Here is a 21630-nt window from a genome sequence, read left to right as displayed (position 1 = left end):
GTGATGGCAAGGATGCAGGGTTGTGTTCCAAACGAAAGTGTGTTTGATCTAGTTCCTCAACGGCACAGCTAGGAGAGCTCAAAAAAGTACCTTATAGTTGAAGACTCTTCTTTGAGTCATTAAAGTGCATTGAAATTGCTTAGGAACTGTGCACACTTTGGAGAGGTGTGTGGACACCAGTTAGTCCTCTCACTCAAACCCTTGTAAATGTTTTGTCTTATGTTGCACCTACCCCACATTTTCCATGAATAGTCTAATCATGTTACTGAATTTATCAAGAATATTTTCTGATTTTGTTATCAACAAATGCGGCAAAAAGTACAGTAAATGTAACATTTAAATAAAATCAACAGTGTAATGTTTGGATTCAGTCTTGTGACAGGTGAACTGTTGTGTCCTCACCTTTGGTCTAATAATTTTTCCATTATCTCCAAACTGTTCCCTTTCAATTGCTTGCTACCATGGTTACCATATGCTTTTCATATTTATTCTGAAAAAACATTTCAATTTAGCCCTATCCATATAGGCCAATGGTTAAGGTTTGTGGCTGGGAGAATGGATGGGACTTGGTTTTGGTGTGACCTTTTTTATTTCTGCCTGTCCTTGGGGAATTAAAACCCTTGGAAACGTGTTCCACGCAATGGTTGCTAAATCCCAAATGAGAGAAAAATGTGTACCCCAGGTTACTTCTTGCTTAATGCAGAATTCTACAGTAGTAATTGTAATGTACATATATTTATGGTAATTGAGAATGTGTAACCTGAATATGTTTATTGAGGTTAATGTCTTTATTTCTTACCATTCATTATGAACCTTCACTCTGGACCAACTCAATCCTCTGGGCTCCTTCATCTCTGACACCACCACCACTAAGAAATCCACTTCAGAAAATGGCATGTCTTTTCAAACATATCTCTAGTGATCAGAGATTGGTACAATATCAATGGGACCTGGTCAGCACTATGGACGAAAGCAAATTGGTCATGTTGCTCATCAATTATGACTATATCCGCATTGTTCTTCGTAGCATGTCCATCTAGTGATCACCCTGGGACCCCTCTTGTGTTGTCACACACACATACACTTCCTGCTGTGTGACCTTGCTAAACATCTAGTATAGGAATCACCAGTTGGGAAGGTTGTCATTACTGCTGCTGCTCTGTGGTCACTTACTACATGTCTTCCTAATTGCCTCCAATTACATAGCCAGAATCCTCTTCATGTCTTGGCATTGGCCCTCAGGTGTCGCTTGCTATCAACTCAAGTTTCTTTAATGCCAAACGAAACCATTGACAGGATCTACCATTTCTACATGTAATGTATATGAGTCACTTGAGTGAAATCAGTAGCTCTCAATTTGCTCTTGCTGTTGTAAAATCAGTCAAAGCAAGCATACATAAGTGGTATATGGTATAGCTTGGCGAGGAACGGTCATATTTAGACATCTTACACAGACTAACCATGTACAACATCTTTTCAAAACACATGGTTACATGTAATGGAACCAAGGAAGTGCACAAAAGTTAAATACAAGAACGTGACAACTGTTACAAGAATAAAGCTTTCCACCAGACAAGGACACAGATGCTTTATTGTTTCTCGTTGAGCTCAGGGGAAGGAGACCTAGCTACAACTATAAAATCAAATGAAACTACAATTTGTTTTGGACAGCATCTGGCCTGTCTTGGACATATGGGGACAGGGATGTCGCCTGGCAGCTGGTAACAACAGCATTTAAAAATAGGCTTTCTGTCTGACATTCTACCATACCACACTAGGATTCATGACTTAATATGTGTGAATGATTTGATCCTTGGATCAATATCAAATCCTCTGCAAGCTAGCTAGAGCATGGAAAGTGGCTGGATGTGCGTGCACCACCATACACAGACAGGCTTAGCAGCATTACTTCTACATCGTTTACGAGTTTCAGCGGTCAATGAAATTAGAATGTCTGGGTCTGGGACATGGGACATAAAGTATTTACTATTTTTCATCTGGGTTTTGGCTATTGTTGAGACTCGACTGTGTGTGAACTGTTGGCGCGCACATGTGCGTGTGTGTGCGTGCATGTGTGTGTCAATCTCCAGCATGCCATCTCAGTAATACTCCCCAGTCTGGTTCCACAGAGACAGACTCTTATTATTTCATGATGTATGGTATGTTCCTGTAGAGTGAACCCACTCCCAAAGACAGATGCACTGGAGGCGTGGGTAGTGGTGTGTGCTGGACTGGAGATACACACTCTGCCTGGGTAGAGGGATTGGGTTGCCTCATGATTGGATGTAGCCTACACTCGTACATACCCAGTCTGTCATCTGAGAGTGTTTTCATAGTGAAAAAAAAACATATCATTTTGTATTATCAGGATCTCATGATTGTGTGTAAATGTGTCTACACGCATATACACTGAGTGTACAAAACATTAGGAGCACCTTCCTAATATTGAGTTGCATCCCCTTTTGCCCTCAGAATAGCCTCAATTCGTCGGGGGAAGGACTCTACAAGGTGCCGAAAGTGTTCCACAAGGATGCTGGCCCATGTTGACTCCAATGCTTCCCACACTCAAGTTGGCTGGATGTCCTTTGGGTGGTGGACCCATTCTTGATACACACAGGAAACTGTTGAACGTGAAAAACCCAGAAGCGTTGCAGTTGTTGACACAAACCGGTGCGCCTGGCACCTACTACCATACCCCGTTCAAAGGCACTTAAATATTTTGTCTTGCCCATTCACCCTCTGAATGGTACACATACACAATCCATGTCTCAATTGTCTCAAGGCTTAAAAATCATTATTTAACCTGTCTCCTCACCTTCATCTACACTAAGTCCAAAAGACTTCTCAACAGCTTCTACCCCCAAGTCATAAGACTCCTGAACAGCTAATCATGGCTACCCGGACTATTTGCACTGCCCCCCCCCACCCCATCCTTTTTACGCTGCTGCTACTCTGTTAATTATTTATGCATAGTCACTTTAACTCTACCCACATGTACATATTACCTCAACTACCTCAACTAGCCGGTGCCCCCGCACATTGACTCTGCAACGGTACCCCCCTGTATATATAGCCTCCCTACTGTCACTTTATTTTACTTCTGCTCTTTTTTTTCTCAACACTTTTTTTGTTGTTGTTTTATTTTTACTTTTTTTGTTAAAAATAAATGCACTGTTGGTTAAGGGCTGTAAGTAAGCATTTCACTGTAATGTCTGCACCTGTTGTATTCGGCGCATGTGACCAATACAATTTGATTTGATTTGATTTGATTAGGGATGGGCAACTTTAATGGGGATGGGGGCCACAAAAAAACAGAAGGCATCATGAGGGGCCGCAGTGGCTCGTGGGTCTGCGTACCCACATCCATGGCCACTAGACTAATTTACCAATCTAGCACATTAGCCGCTAGACTAATTTACCAATCTAAAAAAAATTAAGCTGACATGGGCTAATTGAGTGACTGCTGATGCACAACCAAATTTCTAAATTGCACCTTGTGTATTCTAACAGTAAGTTGAGACCGCAACTATTTTTTTATTGGGCCGCGGGCCTACAAAAGGCGGGCCAGGCCGCATGCCAGTTGCCCATTCCTGATTTACACTGATTGAAGTGAATTTAACAAGTGACATCAATAAGGGTCACTTGGTCAGTCTATGTCATGGAAAGAGCTAGTATTCCTAATGTTTTGTACACTCAGTGTACATTGTGCTTTTTGTGTTGTGAGAGTGTGTTGTTAGGCTGAATGAATAGTGTGTTGTTGTGGTATTTGTTTGTAATAACAGTGCATCTCTCTCCTCAGGAGTGGATCTACACCCACGGGCAGCAGATCCGCCAGCAGCAGCACTGCCTCTCTCTCTCCACCACCTTCCCTGCCTCCCAGGTCATGCTCATGCCCTGCAACATGGGCGATGGGAAACAAGTAAGAGCCCAGAGGGCGCCCGTCCTCTCCTGAACACCCAGCGTGCCACACCATGCCGGCCCGCCACCGACACCGCAGCCCCCTGCCGCAAACGAGCAAAGACACTTTTGACAAGCCATAAATCAACTTTCACTTAGGATTTCACGCAGTGTAGAGGCCCCAGGAGAGTGTACCTTAGAGCTCTGAGTTCTTCCTGTATCACCAGCCAGCTGCTGCACCCTAAGACAGAGGCAAGGTCCTCAGTCTATTTTGTCTGAAAAGGTCATACATGCTTTATGACATTAATGGTAAACAATAAGGAAAACAAAACAAGAAACAAAGGAGTTGGTTTGTGCAGAATGTCTGCAGATACTGTTTATGAGTTGGAGGGTGTTTTGAACAGCATGCATGACTGTATAATGTGTTAACATTGTTGTTTGGGTCGAGACTGCAGGGACAGATGAATCATGAATATGTGGCGATAATGATTTAGTGTCTGGGATCGTGAGAGGGAATGAGATGATACATAGCATGCTTAAAACATTATACACAGCTCCGTCAGAGTCAAGTGAGTGTTGCATAGATGGATACGGCAGTGCTACATTCTAGAGATTTTATACTGAACAAAAATATTAACGCATCATGCAACAATTTCAACGATTTTACTGAGTTACAGTTCATATAAGGAAATCAGTCAATTGAAATAAATGTATTAGGCCCTAATCTATGGATTTCACATGACTGGGCAGGGGCGCAGCCATGGGTGGGCCTAGGAGAGACCCACCCACTTGGGAGACAGGCCAATCAGAATGAGTTTTCCCCCACAAAAGGGCTTTATTACAGACAGAAATACTCCTCAGACGATCCCGCAGGTGAATAAGCCGGATCTGGAGCTCCTGGGCTGGCGTGGTTACACGTAGTCTGCAGTTGTGAGGATCTCTAGTGGCACAGCTAGCACTGCGATGCAGTGGGGGGGGTAGTAGTAGTAGTAGTAGTAGAAGGATTATGCTGTTTAATCAGCCTCTTGATATGCCACACCTGTCAGGTGGACGGATAATCTTGGCAAAGGAGAAATGCTCACTCACAGGGATATAAACAAATTTGTGCACAAAATTGGACCGAAATAAGCTTTTGTGCAATTACTGTGATCTTTTATTTGAGCTCATGACACATGGGACCAACACTTTACATGTTGCGTTTATATTTTTGTTCAGTATATTAACAATGCTCTGTTAACAGTAGCCCCAGCCCTCACACTATCAGAAGTTGATCAGGTATATACTACTTCCTCCTGCTAAGAAGGCTCCTAGAGCAGCATGTTCCACCCCTGGCACACAGACGGAAACTGTGCAATGAAGATAGATAATTAGAGCCGTGCTCATGTGTTCCCTCAGGCCACTGCAGGCTACAGCAGAGAGAGGCTCTCAGCATCCCATAAATGTGCTTTAACAGCCAGTAACAAGAACAATGACTTTGAGGCACCACAGGCACTGAATACTAATTGATTTAGTTTGAATTATTTTCTTTTTTTAATTAAAAAGTGCAGTCTCCCTTTGCTTCATAAAAAAAAAATGAAAAAACATGTCATGGCAATTTGAGTCTTTGCTGCTTTGATCAGGGGTACAATGGAACAGCGCTTGTTTCTGTTCACTGAGTCTAAATACTGTGGAACAAAGACAGCTGTATCTCTGTGTCACATATCCAATGTATTGTTTCTGCCACTGAGGAGGGATACATGATCATGATATGCCCCACTAGTCTTGGCAACAGACTTTGCCTGTCAGCTATCTACCCAGTGATGGGATGTGTAAGACAATAACAAATTCCTTGCATGTTTGTTAATATCCTGTAGTTTTGTTTATATGCTAATTAGTTCAACGGTATCAACAATTCTGAGCAAAGAGTAGCCTAATTCCCTGCTCTGAACGATTGTGACTCAGCAGAAATTAAGTAAAGAGGGACATCTAGTGGTGAATAGTGGGAAGTAGCGATGATAGATAATGGCCATCCCATACTGTAACAGTGCCGTCCACATGACATGAAATAAAGATCGTTAGCTAAATAAGAAGTCGACATTACAGGGTCAGTATTGGACAATAGTTGCCCAAACTCTTTTTTTTTATTGTATATTTTTGAACTGATTGCCTTTAGAAACAATTAATGGACAATAACAGTTTCATTACATGAGAATGCCTGTCTGTGTACAGTATAGTTATTGATCTTTGTATGACCTGTTGTGTTCCAGCGATGGCAGAAGTCAGGCACCCACCTGGAGCACCTGGTCTCCCACTTCTGCCTGGACAGTGAGATGGCCCTGGACGGCATCGAGAGCAGCAAGATGCTTGTGATCAGCCCCTGTGAACTGACAGCCTACACCCAGAGATGGGAGATGCCCTTCTCGTGATCCATCCACAACACAAGCCTTCCTGTAGAGGAGGACTACCCTACAAGCACTCACGACCTATTGCAGTGTTTACTATAGCCGAGAGCTTTTAGAAAGAGATAGAGATGGAGGGAGAGCGTAAAAGGTATTTTCGGTCACTGAGATTAGTCTTTATAAGATGGCAGGGACTTGGACTGACATCAGCACATTCAAGTGTTCAACAAGACGCTCAGCAGCAGTGGTGGGAAAAGTACCCAATTGTCATACTTGGTAAAAGTAAAAATACCTTAATAGAAAATGACCCAAGAAAAAGTGAAAGTCACCCAGTAAAATACTACTTGAGTAAAAGTCTAAAAGTATTTGGTTTTAAATGTACAGTGGCTTGCGAAAGTATTCACCCCCCTTGGCATTTTTTCCTATTTTGTTGCCTTACAACCTGGAATTAAAATGGATTTTGGGGGGGTTTTATCATTTGATTTAAACAACATGCCTACCACTTTGAAGATGCAAAATATTTTTTATTGTGAAACAAACAAGAAATAAGACAAAAAAACAGAAAACTTGAGCGTGCATAACTATTCACCCCCCCAAAGTCAATACTTTGTAGAGCCACCTTTTGCAGCAATTACAGCTGCAAGTCTCTTGGGGTATGTCTCTATAAGCTTGGCACGTCTAGCCACTGGGATTTTTGCCCATTCTTCAAGGCAAAACTGCTCCAGCTCCTTCAAGTTGGATGGGTTCCGCTGGTGTACAGCAATATTTAAGTCATACCATAGATTTTCAATTGGATTGAGGTCTGGGCTTTGACTAGGCCATTCCAAGACATCTAAATGTTTCCCCTTAAACCATTTGAGTGATGCTTTAGCAGTATGCTTAGGGTCACTGTCCTGCTGGAAGATGAACCTCCGTCCCAGTCTCAAATCTCTGGAAGACTGAAATAGGTTTCCCTCAAGAATTTCCCTGTATTTAGCACCATCCATCATTCCTTCAATTCTGACCAGTTTCCCAGTCCCTGTCGATGAAAAACATCCCCACAGCATGATGCTGCCACCACCATGCTTCACTGTGGGGATGGTGTTCTCGGGGTGATGAGAGGTGTTGGGTTTGCGCCAGACATAGCGTTTTCCTTGATGGGCAAAAAGCTCAATTTTAGTCTCATCTGACCAGAGTACCTTCTTACATATGTTTGGGGAGTCTCCCACATGCCTTTTGGCAAACACCAAACGTGTTTGCTTATTTTTTTCTTTAAACAATGGCTTTTTTTCTGGCCACCCTTCAGTAAAGCCCAGCTGTGTGGAGTGTACGGCTTAAAGTGGTACTATGGACAGATACTCCAATCTCCGCTGTGGAGCTTTGTAGCTCCTTCAGGGTTATCTTTGGTCTCTTTGTTGCCTCTCTGATTAATGCCTTCCTTGCCTGGTCTGTGAGTTTTGGTGGGCGGCCCTCTCTTGGCAGGTTTGTTGTGGTGCCATATTCTTTCCATTTTTTAATCATGGATTTTATGGTGCTCCGTGGGATGTTCTAAGTTTCAGATATTTTTTTATAACCCAACCCTGATCTGTACTTCTCTACAACTTTGTCCCTGACCTGTTTGGAGAGCTCCTTGGTCTTCATGGTGCCGCTTTCTTGGTGGTGCCCCTTGCTTAGTGGTGTTGCAGACTCTGGGGCCTTTCAGAACAGGTGTAAATATAATGAGATCATGTGACACTTAGATTGCACACAGGTGGACTTTATTTAACTAATTATGTGACTTCTGAAGGTAATTGGTTGCACCAGATCTTATTTAGGTGCTTCATAGCAAAGGGGGTGAATACATATGCACCACTTTTCCGTTATTTATTTTTTAAATTTCACTTCACCAATTTGGACTATTTTGTATGTCCATTACATGAAATCTAAATAAAATAAATTTAAATAACAGGTTGTAATGCAACAAAATAGGAAAAACGCCAATGGGAATGAATACTTTTGCAAGGCACTGTACTTAAGTATCAAAAGTAAATGTAATTGCTAAAATATACTTAAGTATCAAAAGTAAAAGTATAAATCATTTCACATTCCTTATATTAAGCAAACCAGATAGCACCATTTTCTTTATTTAAGGATAGCCAGGGGCAGACTCCAACACTCAGACAACATTTACATTTGTGTTTAGTGAGTCCATCAGATCAGAGCAGTAGGGATGTTCTCTTGAGAAGTGCATGAATTGGACAATTTTCCTGTCCTTCTAAGCATTCGAAATGTAACAAGTAATTTTGGGTGTCAGGGAAAATGTATGGAGTAAAAAGTACAATATTTTCAAAGTAAAAGTTGTCAAAAATATAAATAGTAAATGAAAGTACAGATACCCCAAAAAACTACTTAAGTAGTACTTTAAAGTATTTTTACTGAAGTACTTTACACCACTGCTCAGCAGGTCTAAAGTCATGTATTGTGGGCTAATATACTGTAGATGGAAATACAGGGGACACAATTTTTCATTGCTGTTGTCATTGAAACTCATGTGGTCTGTCACTCACAACTATTTTTATAACTGCTGCTTCAAATGTACAAATTCTGTCTTCGTAATGACATTTCAGTGGTGATCTAATATGGAATGGTTTGCAGCTTTGGTGGAATTTGTGACAGCAAATTGAATGCACATGTCAAATGACAATATTTTAATATCCTAATTTAAGATTTGTGAAAAACATTTCATGATTCCCATTTATTTTTAATTGAAATGGAGATGACCTTTACACAAAATGTATATGATCCTGAAAACAAACACACACACACACACACACACACACACACTGTAATGGCCAGTGCTGCTATGTCAAAACTGGAAATAAAAGAAATACAGAAAATGTTTATTATTTTTGTGTTCATCAGTGATACGTAGCCGGCCGCGACCGGGAGACCCATGGGGTGGCGCACAATTGGCCCAGCGTCGTCCAGGGTAGGGGAGGGAATGGCCAGCAGTGATGTAGCTCAGTTGGTAGAGCATGGCGTTTGCAACGCCAGGGTTGTGGGTTCGATTCTCATGGGGGGCCAGTATGAAAAAAAAAAAAAAAAGATTGTATGCACTCACTAACTGTAAGTCACTCTTGATAAGAGCGTCTGCTAAATGACGTAAATATTTATAACATTTTATAATGGTGAAGGTGGAATGGCCCCTTCTCTGATGAATTACAGTCTCAGTATAATTAGTATAAATGTTCTTCAATTATTCAACTATAACTATTGTATTAGATGCTACTGGTACCAGCACAGCCACCTCGGTCGGCATTACCAGCATCTTCCAGTGCGGTGCAGCGACACATCAGCCCACAGTGAGGAATAGACCACAATGTTCTGCATATCAATGGTTTTACAAAGACAGACGAACGTCAAGAGGTGTTGACGGCAACACGGCTTAAAGAGAAGGATTTGAGAATAAATAGCCTAATAACCAATCAATCAAAGGAAAATGCCTGGCTAACTTCCATGGGTAAACGATCATTCGCAGGTATGTTATGTCACGCTATCAGATATACCGGCCGGTGTAATGTTAGCAATAGCTAGCTAGTGCCCTTGTTAATTGGGTAAGAAAGGATATCAATAGACTAGTCTTCGTAGAGCGAATTTTTCTAATCAATTACGATTATTTGCTCTGAAATCTGTCCAAGAATACAATGGTATTGTCGACTGAATTCTTTACAATTTGAAAGTGACATTTGGAGAGTTTTCGATGTCCTCCGTTTTGACATTTTTGTCCGCATCGTATTGGAACATAATGGTAGATGTAGTTTTTTTCCGGTAAATTGGATTGGCGATCCATGATGGCAAACACTACATATCCCATGACTATGCACAGAGCGCTTCATTAACGCGTCATGTTTACATACGTCATAATTTAAGGACTCGAAAATGGCCTATTGAATTTCGCCGAAGGACTAGATTCAGATTTGTTTTTGGAAGAAACACTTGCTCGCTGTGTTGTAGAAGACACTGTCATGTTTGCGGATAATCTTTAATGTCTCGACATCAAAACCTAAACAATGTCTATCCAAACGCTGACCGAAAGTAAGTTGTAACGCTCATTTCAGCCTACTAAACAGTTAGCTATTGTGATTATGCTAACTAGGTAGCTAGTTACCTAGCTTAGCCAGCTACTATGGTTGGTGGTCATAATCACCAACAAAGTTAGCTAGCTCATTCGCCTATGCAAATCCTTGTGCTATTGAATGACATTATATACGTTTGTAAAGAAAACACAGCCCCAGCTATGCGTTGCTGTTTGCTTGAGCTGAGTGCATATAATTTCTCTCCCGCAGTCAACCCATGTTTTCTCGACACCTGACCGCGTTTGGCTCTCACTGGTTGCCCCCAACTCAAGCCCCGTTGGGCGGCTGGAGGAACGTACCATACCCCAGTTACCCATGTCGGCCGGGTGTGCCCCCTTCGCCTCAACTCTCCCACCCCACCAGGCACCTCTCAGGGGCCTTCCGACCGCAAGATACCCACAACACCAATTGGGCAAGACTACAGTCCAGACAACACCTCCCACCAGGGTTCCCTTTTCACGGTTTTCCTCATCAACACTTCCACCTTGGACTGATGGAGCGCTCAGACAAGGAGCCTCCAAACAAGCGGAGGAGGAGTTCAGAGGAGAGGGGTCCAGGGGATAGGTCCAAGGGCTCCCCCAAACGAGAGTACGCACCACGACAGGCTCGTAGTGCCACAACCAGCCCCAACTACTGGTTCAAAGACGGGAAACCACCAGCGCCGCCTCCTGGGACAAGTCCACCAAGACAGACATTGGGTATTACTTCAGTTTCAAAAACTGCCGCTTTTCTTGAAAACACCATTTATTCTTTTATATGAAATTAAACTGAGGTAGATTAGGTTTAGTCCAATATGGGCCCTGTCAAGCAGTGTCATTCACATTCTAAACATATTGTTTTGTTTGTGCATTTCCAGAGCTGAAGAGACAATGGGAGGACTTTTCCCACTGCTATAAGTCCAGACCTCAGTCTGGTGGTGGGAGGCAAGAACCACCCGTTGACTTCTCTGTGATGTCGTATAACATCCTCTCTCAGGACCTACTACATGACAATAACTACCTGTACAAACACTGTAGCTCCTCCATCCTCAACTGGAACCACAGGCTCTCCAACATCCTGAAAGAGCTCAAAGAGCACAACACAGATGTAAGTGATTGGTTTATGAATCATTACTGATGGTACAAGAAAGTATCTCCCACCAGTTACCTGATCTATTAGCTTGTGATCGATTCAGATTTTCAACATATTCATCATCACAAGGACCAGAGAACACAACATAGTGGCCCTGTTTTGACTAGTTCAAATCTGTATCCCTTAGAGCAAGTCAGTGGTGATGACACTGCTTAATTTCATGTTCGATGTGTACTGTGGAATGAAGTCAAACTTTGTCTCTATAGATAATGTGTCTGCAGGAGGTGCAAGAGGACCACTATGAAAAACAGATCAAACCCTCTCTAGAAGCATTAGGTAATGCTGTTTTGTACTCACTGTGTTGCCCTCACTGTTTTGTTTAATAAGACTAAGCCTATTATTTTGAGCTGTAGCTCTGCCTATTGAAATTGAAAAGCTCTTATCAGCCTGTCAAAATAATACAATGGAAACTGCATGCAGAAGCAAGTGATCTTGCCATTGGAGGTTACATGTAATATGACCACTAGAGGGAGCCACAGGCATAGGTAATTAATATTTTCTCAAACCACTTGGTTTTCCTGAAGAAAATGAAGTAGCACGAGTGGTTCAGGTATTCCAAAACCTATTTCCTGTTTAAATAATTAAAAAACATTTAAATCTTGTACATTTTTCATCACAGTTTATGAGAAATGTGTCCTATTTTCTTTAATGTAGTGATGTTTATTTCCCATTTCTTTCCCCAGGTTACCAGTGTGAGTACAAGCGGAGGACAGGCAGGAAGCCTGACGGCTGTGCAGTGGTCTATAAGAAGGACCGCTTCTCCCTGCTGTCCAGTCACCCAGTGGAGTACTTCCGCCGGGGCATCCCCCTGCTAGACCGGGATAACGTGGGCCAGGTGCTGTTACTGCACCCAACGGGATCCTCCAGGCCTGATGCCTGCGTTTGTGTGGCCAATACACACCTCCTGTACAACCCCCGGCGCGGGGACATTAAGCTGGCCCAGCTGGCCATACTGCTGGCAGAGATCAGTACAGTGTCCCGCCTCCCTGACGGCAGCTCCTGTCCCATCGTCCTCTGTGGGGACTTTAACTCTGTGCCCTGGTCTCCCCTGTACAGCTTCGTTAGGGAGAGCAGGCTGGAGTACGACGGTATTCCCATAGGCAAGGTGAGGGCCATCATCTACACACCCAGCCTCTTTCTGTCACTTTCTGCAGTGAGATAATAAGCTCTGTGGCTGAAGCTGATTACTGCAGAGGGAACATAATGTTCATGGAGTACTGCCAAAAAATGTGAGCTGCTATAAAATGTTCCTTGAGCTCTTCTCTGTCAGTCATCATGCTCTAGTATTTCTTGTTCATTTTCAACCTGGGTTGAATGGCCATTCGATGTGATTTTTATGCTTACCACCAAATAACCACATTAGTGTACAGTAAGTTGCTTTACTGCGCTAGACAAAACGGTGTGAACCTATCTTAAAGCAACAGTGTGTGTGTGCAGGTGTCAGGGCAGGAGGAGAATCCCAGAGGCCAGCGGATCCTGACCGTGCCCATTTGGCCCCTTAGCCTGGGCGTTACCCAGCAGTGCCAGCATGCGACGGCTCCTACAGGTGACCTATGGCGGTCCACCCACCGTCTTATTCCCCACACTGGCTCAGTGAAGAGCCTCAGGCCATTACCAACACTGAGGAAATGCACCCTTCTTTCTTCTGATCTGTATATGACGTTAATACTCTTCTTTCCTCCCAGATGTTGACGGGGGAGTCGCCAACATGTCTGTGCAGGACTTTGCAGCACAAGCTATGGCAGCTATGAACAGGTCAGTTAGCTCCGGTTGGTTTTCGGGGTTAAATAATCATTTAGTTGAGACAGACAGTGTGATCCCTACAGTCTCTGTTGTTTTACTGTCAGTTAGTTCTTAATTCTGTCATGTAACTGTAAGTGATCTGATCCTGTCAGAGGACCTACACCAGCCAGAGCTCCTCTGACTAACAGCAGGCCTTCAATATGAATACTTTTCACACAGTTGAGTGTCTGTGCTGCTCGACGGAAATGTAATTTGTTTTGACTGGCGTCTGCACATCTGACAGCCGAGGCTGATTTTTCCACCTCTCTCCCCGTTCTCTCTCTCCCCCTTCTCTCACTCTCTCGTTTGCATGCCTTGGAGAATGGAGGAGACAGGAGTTGCCACATCCTTCCCCTACAATGTTAATTTGAAGCGAGTGGAACTGCTCATAGGGAGAAGTGACAAGTCTATCTCTGGATGATTTGTTGTTTGTCCAGTATAGTCAGAACTTCAAGGAGCAACTGTCTGTCTTAATTAGCAGTTGAAGTTAAGCCAGTGCCCTGTGTGACACTGTGTCTCTCCCCCTCCCCATGTCCAGACCCAGTATAGAGCACAGTCTGAGGCTGACGTCAGCTTACTCCCACTACCTGACAGAGGATGGCAGGCCTGAGATCACCACCTGTCACTCCAGGACAGCCATCACTGTGGACTACATCTTCTACTCCGCAGGAACCGGGGACATTTCCACTCAGCCAGGTACCCACACACAGTATACTACATACAACACATAGGATTTGTTGATTGATTGTTACACTGGCCTTGGAGCAGGGTGGCATCTGATAATCAATATTGTTTATGATAAGGTCGGTCCTGCAATGTGACTTCTGTAGATGCTGCAGTGCAGTGGGCTGTGGAGTGAGACTCCCAGGCTGCATTATGGAACCAGGGCTACATTTTCCCTGATCAAGATCGCATCTGGAAAAACTCAGGGCCTTAAAGGGATACTTTGGGATTTTGGCAATGAGGCCCTTTATCTAATGAGGCCCTTGGAATCCAAGATGGCGTAGCAGTGCGGTCGTGTATTCTGTAGTGTGGTCATGTAAATAGCCTGTTTTTAGTTTTTTTGTATTTTTTGTATATATTTCTCAATCTCACTTTTCATCCTTCAACTAAATATACTTTCCTGCAAACCGCCTCACCCAATGTGGAACGGATTCTATTATTTCTTATACCTTCTTATCTAGAACCTCCGGCTGAAACTAGCCAGCTAACTAGCTACTTGCTATTAGCCACAGTTAGCGTTTTTCACCATTGTCCGTGGCCTGCACTACCTACCAGCCAGCTCTAGCCTGGACAATTATCGGCCAGTCTGCACAGCGCGACCCAGAACATATCGGATTTTCTGCCGGAATCACTGAATCACTGGACCTTAACACCGGATCATCGCAACTAGCTAGCTGCAACCAAATGGATGTTGTTGTTGGCTAATCACCACTGTCCCGAAGCAAGCACCAGTTAGCCTTGAGCTATCCTCGAGCCAGGCCCATCTCCCGGCTATCTACCTCTCTGTCAACTAGACGGGACCTCCTAGTGTCGACACAGAGCCCCGCCGATCCATCACGACTGGTCTGCTGACGTAATCGTCTGATGTGGTTTCAACAGGCTTCCTGTTGCTATGACCACGAAGAGCCATCTGCTAGCCCCGGCCCGCTAGCACACGCAATCAACAGCCGTGCCTCCTGCTCGCCTGTGCCGTAGCAGCCATCGAACTGCTCCCGGACTCACCTATTGCTGTTCACTGGACCTTATGATAACTCAGCTACACAGCTGATGCCTGCTGGACCGTTCCTTTACACAGTACCCCATCCTGTTTATCTGTCCTGTTTATCTGTTTAGCCTCAGCCCAAGCATTCGTCGCCATTACCAGTTGTTGTCTTAGCTCTCTCGAATAACACTTGTGATTGCTTTATGCCTCTCTCCCATGTCAATATGCCTTGCCTATTGCTGTTTTGGTTAGTTCTTATTATACAATTTCACTGTAGAGCCCCCAGTCCCGCTCAACCTGCCTCAGATAGTTCCTTTGTCCCACCCCCCATACACGCGGAGACCGGCTCAATCGGTGCCTCCAGTGATGCTATCTCTTTCATTGTTACCCAACGCTTAGGTTTACCGCCACTGTACTCATATCCTTCCATATCCTTGTCTGTACATAATGCCCTGAATCTATTCTACAACGCCCGGAAATCTGCCCCTTTTATTCTCTGTACCCAACGTACTACAAGACCAGTTCTTAAAGCCTTTAGCCGTATCCTTATTCTACTCCTCCTCTGTTCCTCTGGTGATGTAGAGGTTAACCCAGGCCCTGTAGCCCCCAGTATCACTCCTACTCCCCAGGCGCTATCATTTGTTGACTTCTGTAACCGTAAAAGCCTTGGTTTCTTGCATGTTAACATCAGAAGCCTCCTCCCTAAGTTTGAGTTATTCACTGCGTTGGCACACTCCACCAACCCTGATGTTCTAGCAGTGTCTGAATCCTGGCTTGGGAAGGCTACCAAAAACTCTGAAATGTCCATCCCCAACTACAACATTTTCCGTCTAGATAGAACTGCCAAAGGGGGCGGAGTTGCAATCTACTGTAGAGATAGCCTGCAGAGCTCTATCATACTATCCAGGTCTGTGCCCAAACAGTTTGAGCTTCTACTTCTAAAAATCCACCTTTCCAGAAATAAGTATCTCACTGTTGCCGCTTGCTACAGACTCCCCTCAGCCCCCAGCTGTGCCATGGACACCATATGTGAATTGATTGCCCCCCATCTATCCTCAGAGTTCGTACTGCTTGGTGACCTAAACTGGGATATGCTTAACACCCAGGCCGTCCTACAATCTAAACTAGATGCCCTCAATCTCACACAAATTATCAAGGAACCTACCAGGTACAACCCTAAATCCATAAACATGGGCACACTCAAGAAAGCAAAGGCTAGCTTTTTCAAACAGAAATTTGCATCCTGTAGCACTAACTCCAAAATGTTTTGGGACACTGTAAAGTCCATGGAGAATAAGAGCACCTCCTCCCAGCTGACCACTGCACTGAGGCTAAGAAACACTGTCACCACAGATTAAATCTACGATAATTGAGAATTTCAATAAGCATTTTGCTACGGCTGGTCATTCTTTCCATCTAGCTACCCCTACCCCGGCCACCAGCTCTGCACCCTCCGCTTCTCCTTCACCCAAATTCAGATAGCTGATGTTCTGAAAGAGCTGCAAAATCTGGACCCCTACAAATCAGCTGGGCTAGACAATCTGGACCCTTTCTTTCTAAAATTAGCTGCCGAAATTGTAGCAACCCCTATTACTAGCCTGTTCAACCTCTTTCGTATCATCTGAGATCCCCAGAGATTGGAAAGCTGCCGCGGTCATCCCCCTCTTCAAAGGGTGTGACACTCTAGATCCAAACTGTTACAGACCTATATCCATCCTGCCCTGCCTTTCGAAGTATTTGAAAGCCAAGTTAACAAATAGATCATCGACCATTTCGAATCCCACCGTACCTTCTCTGCTATGCAATCTGATTTTCGAGCTGGTTATGGGTGCACCTCAGCCACGTTTAAGGTCCTAAACGATATTATAACCGCGATCGATAAAAGACAGTACTGTGCAGCCGTCTTCATCGACCTGGCCAAGGCTTTCAACTCACCGCATTCTTATTGGCAGACTAAATAGCCTTGGTTTCTCAAATGACTGCCTCGCCTGGTTCACCAACTACTTCTCAGATAGAGTTCAATGTGTCAAATCTGAGGGCCTGTTGTCTGGACCTCTGGCAGTCTCTATGGGGGTGCCACAGGGTTCAATTCTCGGGCCGAGTCTATTCTCTGTGTATATCAATGATGTCACTCTTGCTGCTGGTGACTCTGATCCACCTCTACGCAGACGACACCATTTTGTATACATCTGGCCCTTCATTGGACACTGTTAACAAACCTCCAAACGAGCTTCAATGCCATACAACACTCCTTCCGTAGCCTCCAACTGCTCTTAAACACTAGTAAAACTAAATGCATGCTCTTCAATCGAACGCTGCTTGCCCCCGCCCGCCCGACTATAATCACTACTCTCGGCGGGTCTGACTTAGAATTTGTGGACAACTACAAATACCTAGGTGTCTGGTTAAACCGTAAACTCTCCTTCCAGACTCGCATTAAGCATCTCCAATCCAAAGTTAAATCTAGAATCGGCTTCCTATTTCGCAACAACGCCTCCTTCACTCATGCTGCCAAACATGCCCTCGTAAAACTAACTATCCTACCGATCCTTGACTTCGGCGGTGTCATTTACAAAATAGCCTCCAACACTCTACTCAGCAAATTGGATGTAGTCTATCACAGTGCCATCCGTTTTGTCACCAAAGCCCCATATACTACCCACCATTGTGACCTGTACGCTCTCGTTGGCTGGCCCTCACTACATATTCGTCGCCAATCCCACTGGCTCAAGGTCATCTATAAATCTCTGCTAGGCAAATCCCTGCCTTATCTTAGCTCATTGGTCACCATAGCAACACCCACCCGTAGTATGCGCTCCAGCAGGTATACAGTGAGGGAAAAAAGTTTTTGATCCCCTGCTGATTTTGTACGTTTACCCACTGACAAAGAAATTATCAGTCTATAATTTTAATGGTAGGTTTATTTGAAAAGTGAGAGACAGAATAACAACAACAAAATCCAGAAAAACGCATGTCAAAAATGTAATAAATTGATTTGTATTTTAATGAGGGAAATAAGTATTTCCCCCCTCTCAATCAGAAAGATTTCTGGCTCCCAGGTGTCTTTTATACAGGTAACGAGCTGAGATTATGATCACACTCTTAAAGGGAGTGCTCCTAATCTCAGTTTGTTACCTGTATAAAAGACACCTGTCCACAGAAGCAATCAATCAATCAAATTCCAAACTCTCCACCATGGCCAAGACCAAAGAGCTCTCCAAGGATGTCAGGGACAAGATTGTAGACCTACACAAGGCTGGAATGGGCTACAAGACCATCGCCAAGCAGCTTGGTGAGAAGGTGACAACAGTTGGTGCGATTATTCGCAAATGGAAGAAACACAAAATAACTGTCAATCTCCCTCGGCCTGGGGCTCCATGCAAGATCTCATGAGAACGGTGAGGAATCAGCCCAGAACTACGCGGGAGGATCTTGTCAATGATCTCAAGGCAGCTGGGACCATAGTCACCAAGAAAACAATTGGTAACACACTACGCCGTGAAGGACTGAAATCCTGCAGCGCCAGCAAGGTCCCCCTGCTCAAGAAAGCACACATACAGGCCCGTCTGAAGTTTTCCAACGAACATCTGAATGATTCAGAGGAGAACTGGGTGAAAGTGTTGTGGTCAGAAGAGACCAAAATGGAGCTCTTTGGCATCAACTCAACTCGCCGTGTTTGGAGGAGGAGGAATGCTGCCTATGACCCCAAGAACACCATCCCCACCGTCAAACATGGAGGTGGAAACATTATGCTTTGGGGGTGTTTTTCTGCTAAGGGGACAGGACAACTTCACCGCATCAAAGGGACAATGGACGGGGCCATGTACTGTCAAATCTTGGGTGAGAACCTCCTTCCCTCAGCCAGGGCATTGAAAATGGGTCGTGGATGGGTATTCCAGCATGACAATGACCCAAAACACACGGCCAAGGCAACAAAGGAGTGGCTCAAGAAGAAGCACATTAGGGTCCTGGAGTGGCCTAGCCAGTCTCCATACCTTAATCCCATAGAAAATCTGTGGAGGGAGCTGAAGGTTCGAGTTGCCAAACGTCAGCCTTGAAACCTTAATGACTTGGAGAAGATCTGCAAAGAGGAGTGGAACAAAATCCCCTGACCTGGTGGCCAACTACAAGAAACGTCTGACCTCTGTGATTGACAACAAGCGTTTTGCCACCAAGTACTAAGTCATGTTTTGCAGAGGGGTCAAATACTTATTTCCCTCATTAAAATGCAAATCAATGTATAAAATTTTTGACATGTGTTTTTCTGGATTTTTTTGTTGTTATTCTGTCTCTCACTGTTCAAATAAACCTACCATTAAAATTATAGACTGATCATGTCTTTGTCAGTGGGCAAATGTACAAAATCAGCAGGGGATCAAATACTTTTTTCCCTCACTGTATCTCACTGGTCATCCACAAAGCCAACACCTCCTTTGGCCGCCATTCCTTCCAGTTCTCTGCTGCTAATGACTGGAACGAACTGCAAACATCTCTGAAGCTGGAGACACTTATCTCCCTCACTAACTTTAAGCATCAGTTGTCAGAGCAGCTTACCGATCACTGCACCTGTACACAGCCCATCTGTAATTAGCCCACCCAAGTACCTCATCCCCATATTGTTATTTATTTTGCTCATTTGCACCCCAGTATCTCTATTTAATAATATAATAAAATGCCATTTAGCACATCATCTTCTGCACATCTATCACTCCAGTGTTAATACTAAATTGTAATTATTTTGCACTATGGCTTATTTATTGCCTTACCTCCATAACTTACTACATTTGCACACACTATATTTAGATTTTCTATTGTGTTATTGACTATGTGTTTGTTTATCCCATAAGTAACTCTGTGTTTTTATCGCAATGCTTTGCTTTATCTTGGCCAGGTCGCAGTTGTAAATGAGAACTTGTTCTCAACTGGCCTACCTGGTTAAATAAAGGTGAAATAAATAAAAAATCTACTTCCCCAGAGTCAGATGAACTAGTGGATACCATTTTTATTTGTCTGTGTCCAGTATGAAGGAAGGAAGTTAGTTAGTTTTGCAAGCCAATGCTAACTAGCGTTAGCGCAATGACTGGAAATCTATGGGTATCTGCTAGCATGCTAAGTATCCCTTTAACCATGTCTGTTGTCTTCCTCCCAGAGGGTCCATTGCCAAGGCGAGGGCTGCAGCTGCTGGCCAGACTGGCCCTGGTGGGACAGACAGACCTGGAGGCCGTCAACGGGCTGCCCAATGAGCACAACTCCTCCGATCACCTGCCCATACTGGCCCGCTTTCGCCTCTGCCCCTGAGACTGGATGTTAGGGTTCAGGGTTTAGCGCCTCGGACAGACAGAACTGGGGTCCAAAGACCTGGAGAGACCCAGGAATCCGTCCAAACCTCTCACCAGCAGCCAAACACCAATTGTACACAAGCTCACCATGGCTTCTGTCTCTCATGATCTCATATCCCTGTGAACTGTAGGAAGGGTACAAACACTGACACTGGAAGACGTTGAACTTTCATTTCAAAGACATTATTGATGAACTTGGAGCTTTGCAGTGGCCTAACTCTAGGCTACTGCATCAAGATGTTTACACATTTTAACTTTTTGGTGTGACATTTTTGCATTGGTTGAAGATATGAAAAGAGACATCTTTTAGATTTTTATAAATGTTGATAAATTCATTTCAAACAGTGCTGCTGATAAAGAAAAATACTGAGATATAAAAAATGTATTCATTATGTCATACACGTACAGTACTATTTGGTTTGATAATTAGCACAAATTCATGCTTAAATCAAACCAAAGAAATGCTAAAATGTACGAAGAGAAGGAAGAAACGACCTCCTTAGAGCTGGCAGTTGGCGGGACACCCATAGAAGAGTTTTATAGACTAGGCTGTTAGGTGTGCTGTTAGACAACAGTCTCTTTGTCATCACACATTTCACAGCTCTGCAACAAAATCATCGACACCTCCTGTATGCTCAGAAGGATTGCGAAATATATGCAAGTGCAAATTCTAAAATAAATCTCAAAAGCTATCATCCATAGTCAAATTACAGTTTAAGTCAGAAGTTTACATACACTTAGGTTGGAGTCATTAAAACTTGTTTTTCAACCACTCCACAAATTTCTTGTTAACAAACTATAGTTTTGGCAAGTCAGTTAGGACATCTACTTTGTGCATGGCACAAGTAATTTTTCCAACAATTGTTTACAGACAGATTATTTCACTTATAATTCACTGTATCACAATTCCAGTGGGTCAGAAGTTTGCATACACTAAGTTGACTGTGCCTTTAAACAGCTTGGAAAATTCCAGAAAATGATGTCATGGCTTTAGAAGCTTCTGATAGGCTAATTGACATCATTTGAGTCAATTGGAAGTGTACCTGTGGATGTATTTCAAGGCCTACCTTCAAACTCAGTGCCTCTTTGCTTGACATCATGGGAAAATCAAAAGTAATCAGCCAAGACCTCCGAAATAAAATTGTAGACCTCCACAAGTCTGGTTCATCCTTGGGAGCAATTTCCAAACGCCTGAAGGTACCACGTTCATCTGTACAAACAATAGTACGCAAGTATAAACACCATGGGACCATGCAGCCGTCATACCACTCAGGAAGGAGACGCGTTCTGTCTCCTAGAGATGA

General features: G+C 43.7%; 2 protein-coding genes across 3 annotated transcripts in view; both read left to right on the top strand.

Annotated features, from left to right (window-relative positions):
• The window catches only part of galnt14 (UDP-N-acetyl-alpha-D-galactosamine:polypeptide N-acetylgalactosaminyltransferase 14 (GalNAc-T14)), a 121549-nt gene extending 114956 nt beyond the window's left edge, over positions 1 to 6593 (top strand). Inside the window, exons 14-15 of the mRNA XM_041865043.2 lie at positions 3800 to 3919; positions 6144 to 6593. Coding sequence (XP_041720977.1) covers positions 3800 to 3919; positions 6144 to 6302 — 279 coding nt within the window. The 3' untranslated portion in view covers positions 6303 to 6593. The remainder of the gene's footprint in view (positions 1 to 3799; positions 3920 to 6143) is intronic.
• Positions 6594 to 9556: 2963 nt separating this feature from the next.
• Positions 9557 to 21116, top strand: angel2 (angel homolog 2 (Drosophila)). 2 transcript variants are annotated; one of them, XM_041865716.1, is made up of 9 exons: positions 9557 to 9771; positions 10580 to 11067; positions 11226 to 11455; positions 11707 to 11776; positions 12184 to 12605; positions 12938 to 13046; positions 13186 to 13255; positions 13821 to 13978; positions 20137 to 21116. In XM_041865716.1, exons 2-9 carry the CDS (start codon positions 10587 to 10589, stop codon positions 20283 to 20285), a joined length of 1689 nt encoding a protein of 562 aa, XP_041721650.1. In that variant the 5' UTR covers positions 9557 to 9771; positions 10580 to 10586; the 3' UTR covers positions 20286 to 21116. The 2 variants fall into 2 exon arrangements, with proteins under 2 accessions (XP_041721650.1, XP_041721649.1); XM_041865715.1 differs by lacking the exon at positions 9557 to 9771 and adding an exon at positions 10174 to 10328.
• Positions 21117 to 21630: the final 514 nt, after the last annotated feature.

The sequence above is a fragment of the Coregonus clupeaformis genome, chromosome 36, assembly GCF_020615455.1.
Source record: "Coregonus clupeaformis isolate EN_2021a chromosome 36, ASM2061545v1, whole genome shotgun sequence".
NCBI lineage: Eukaryota > Metazoa > Chordata > Actinopteri > Salmoniformes > Salmonidae > Coregonus > Coregonus clupeaformis.
Note: the sequence above shows the minus strand (reverse complement) of the source record. Positions and strands in the feature narration are given on the sequence as shown.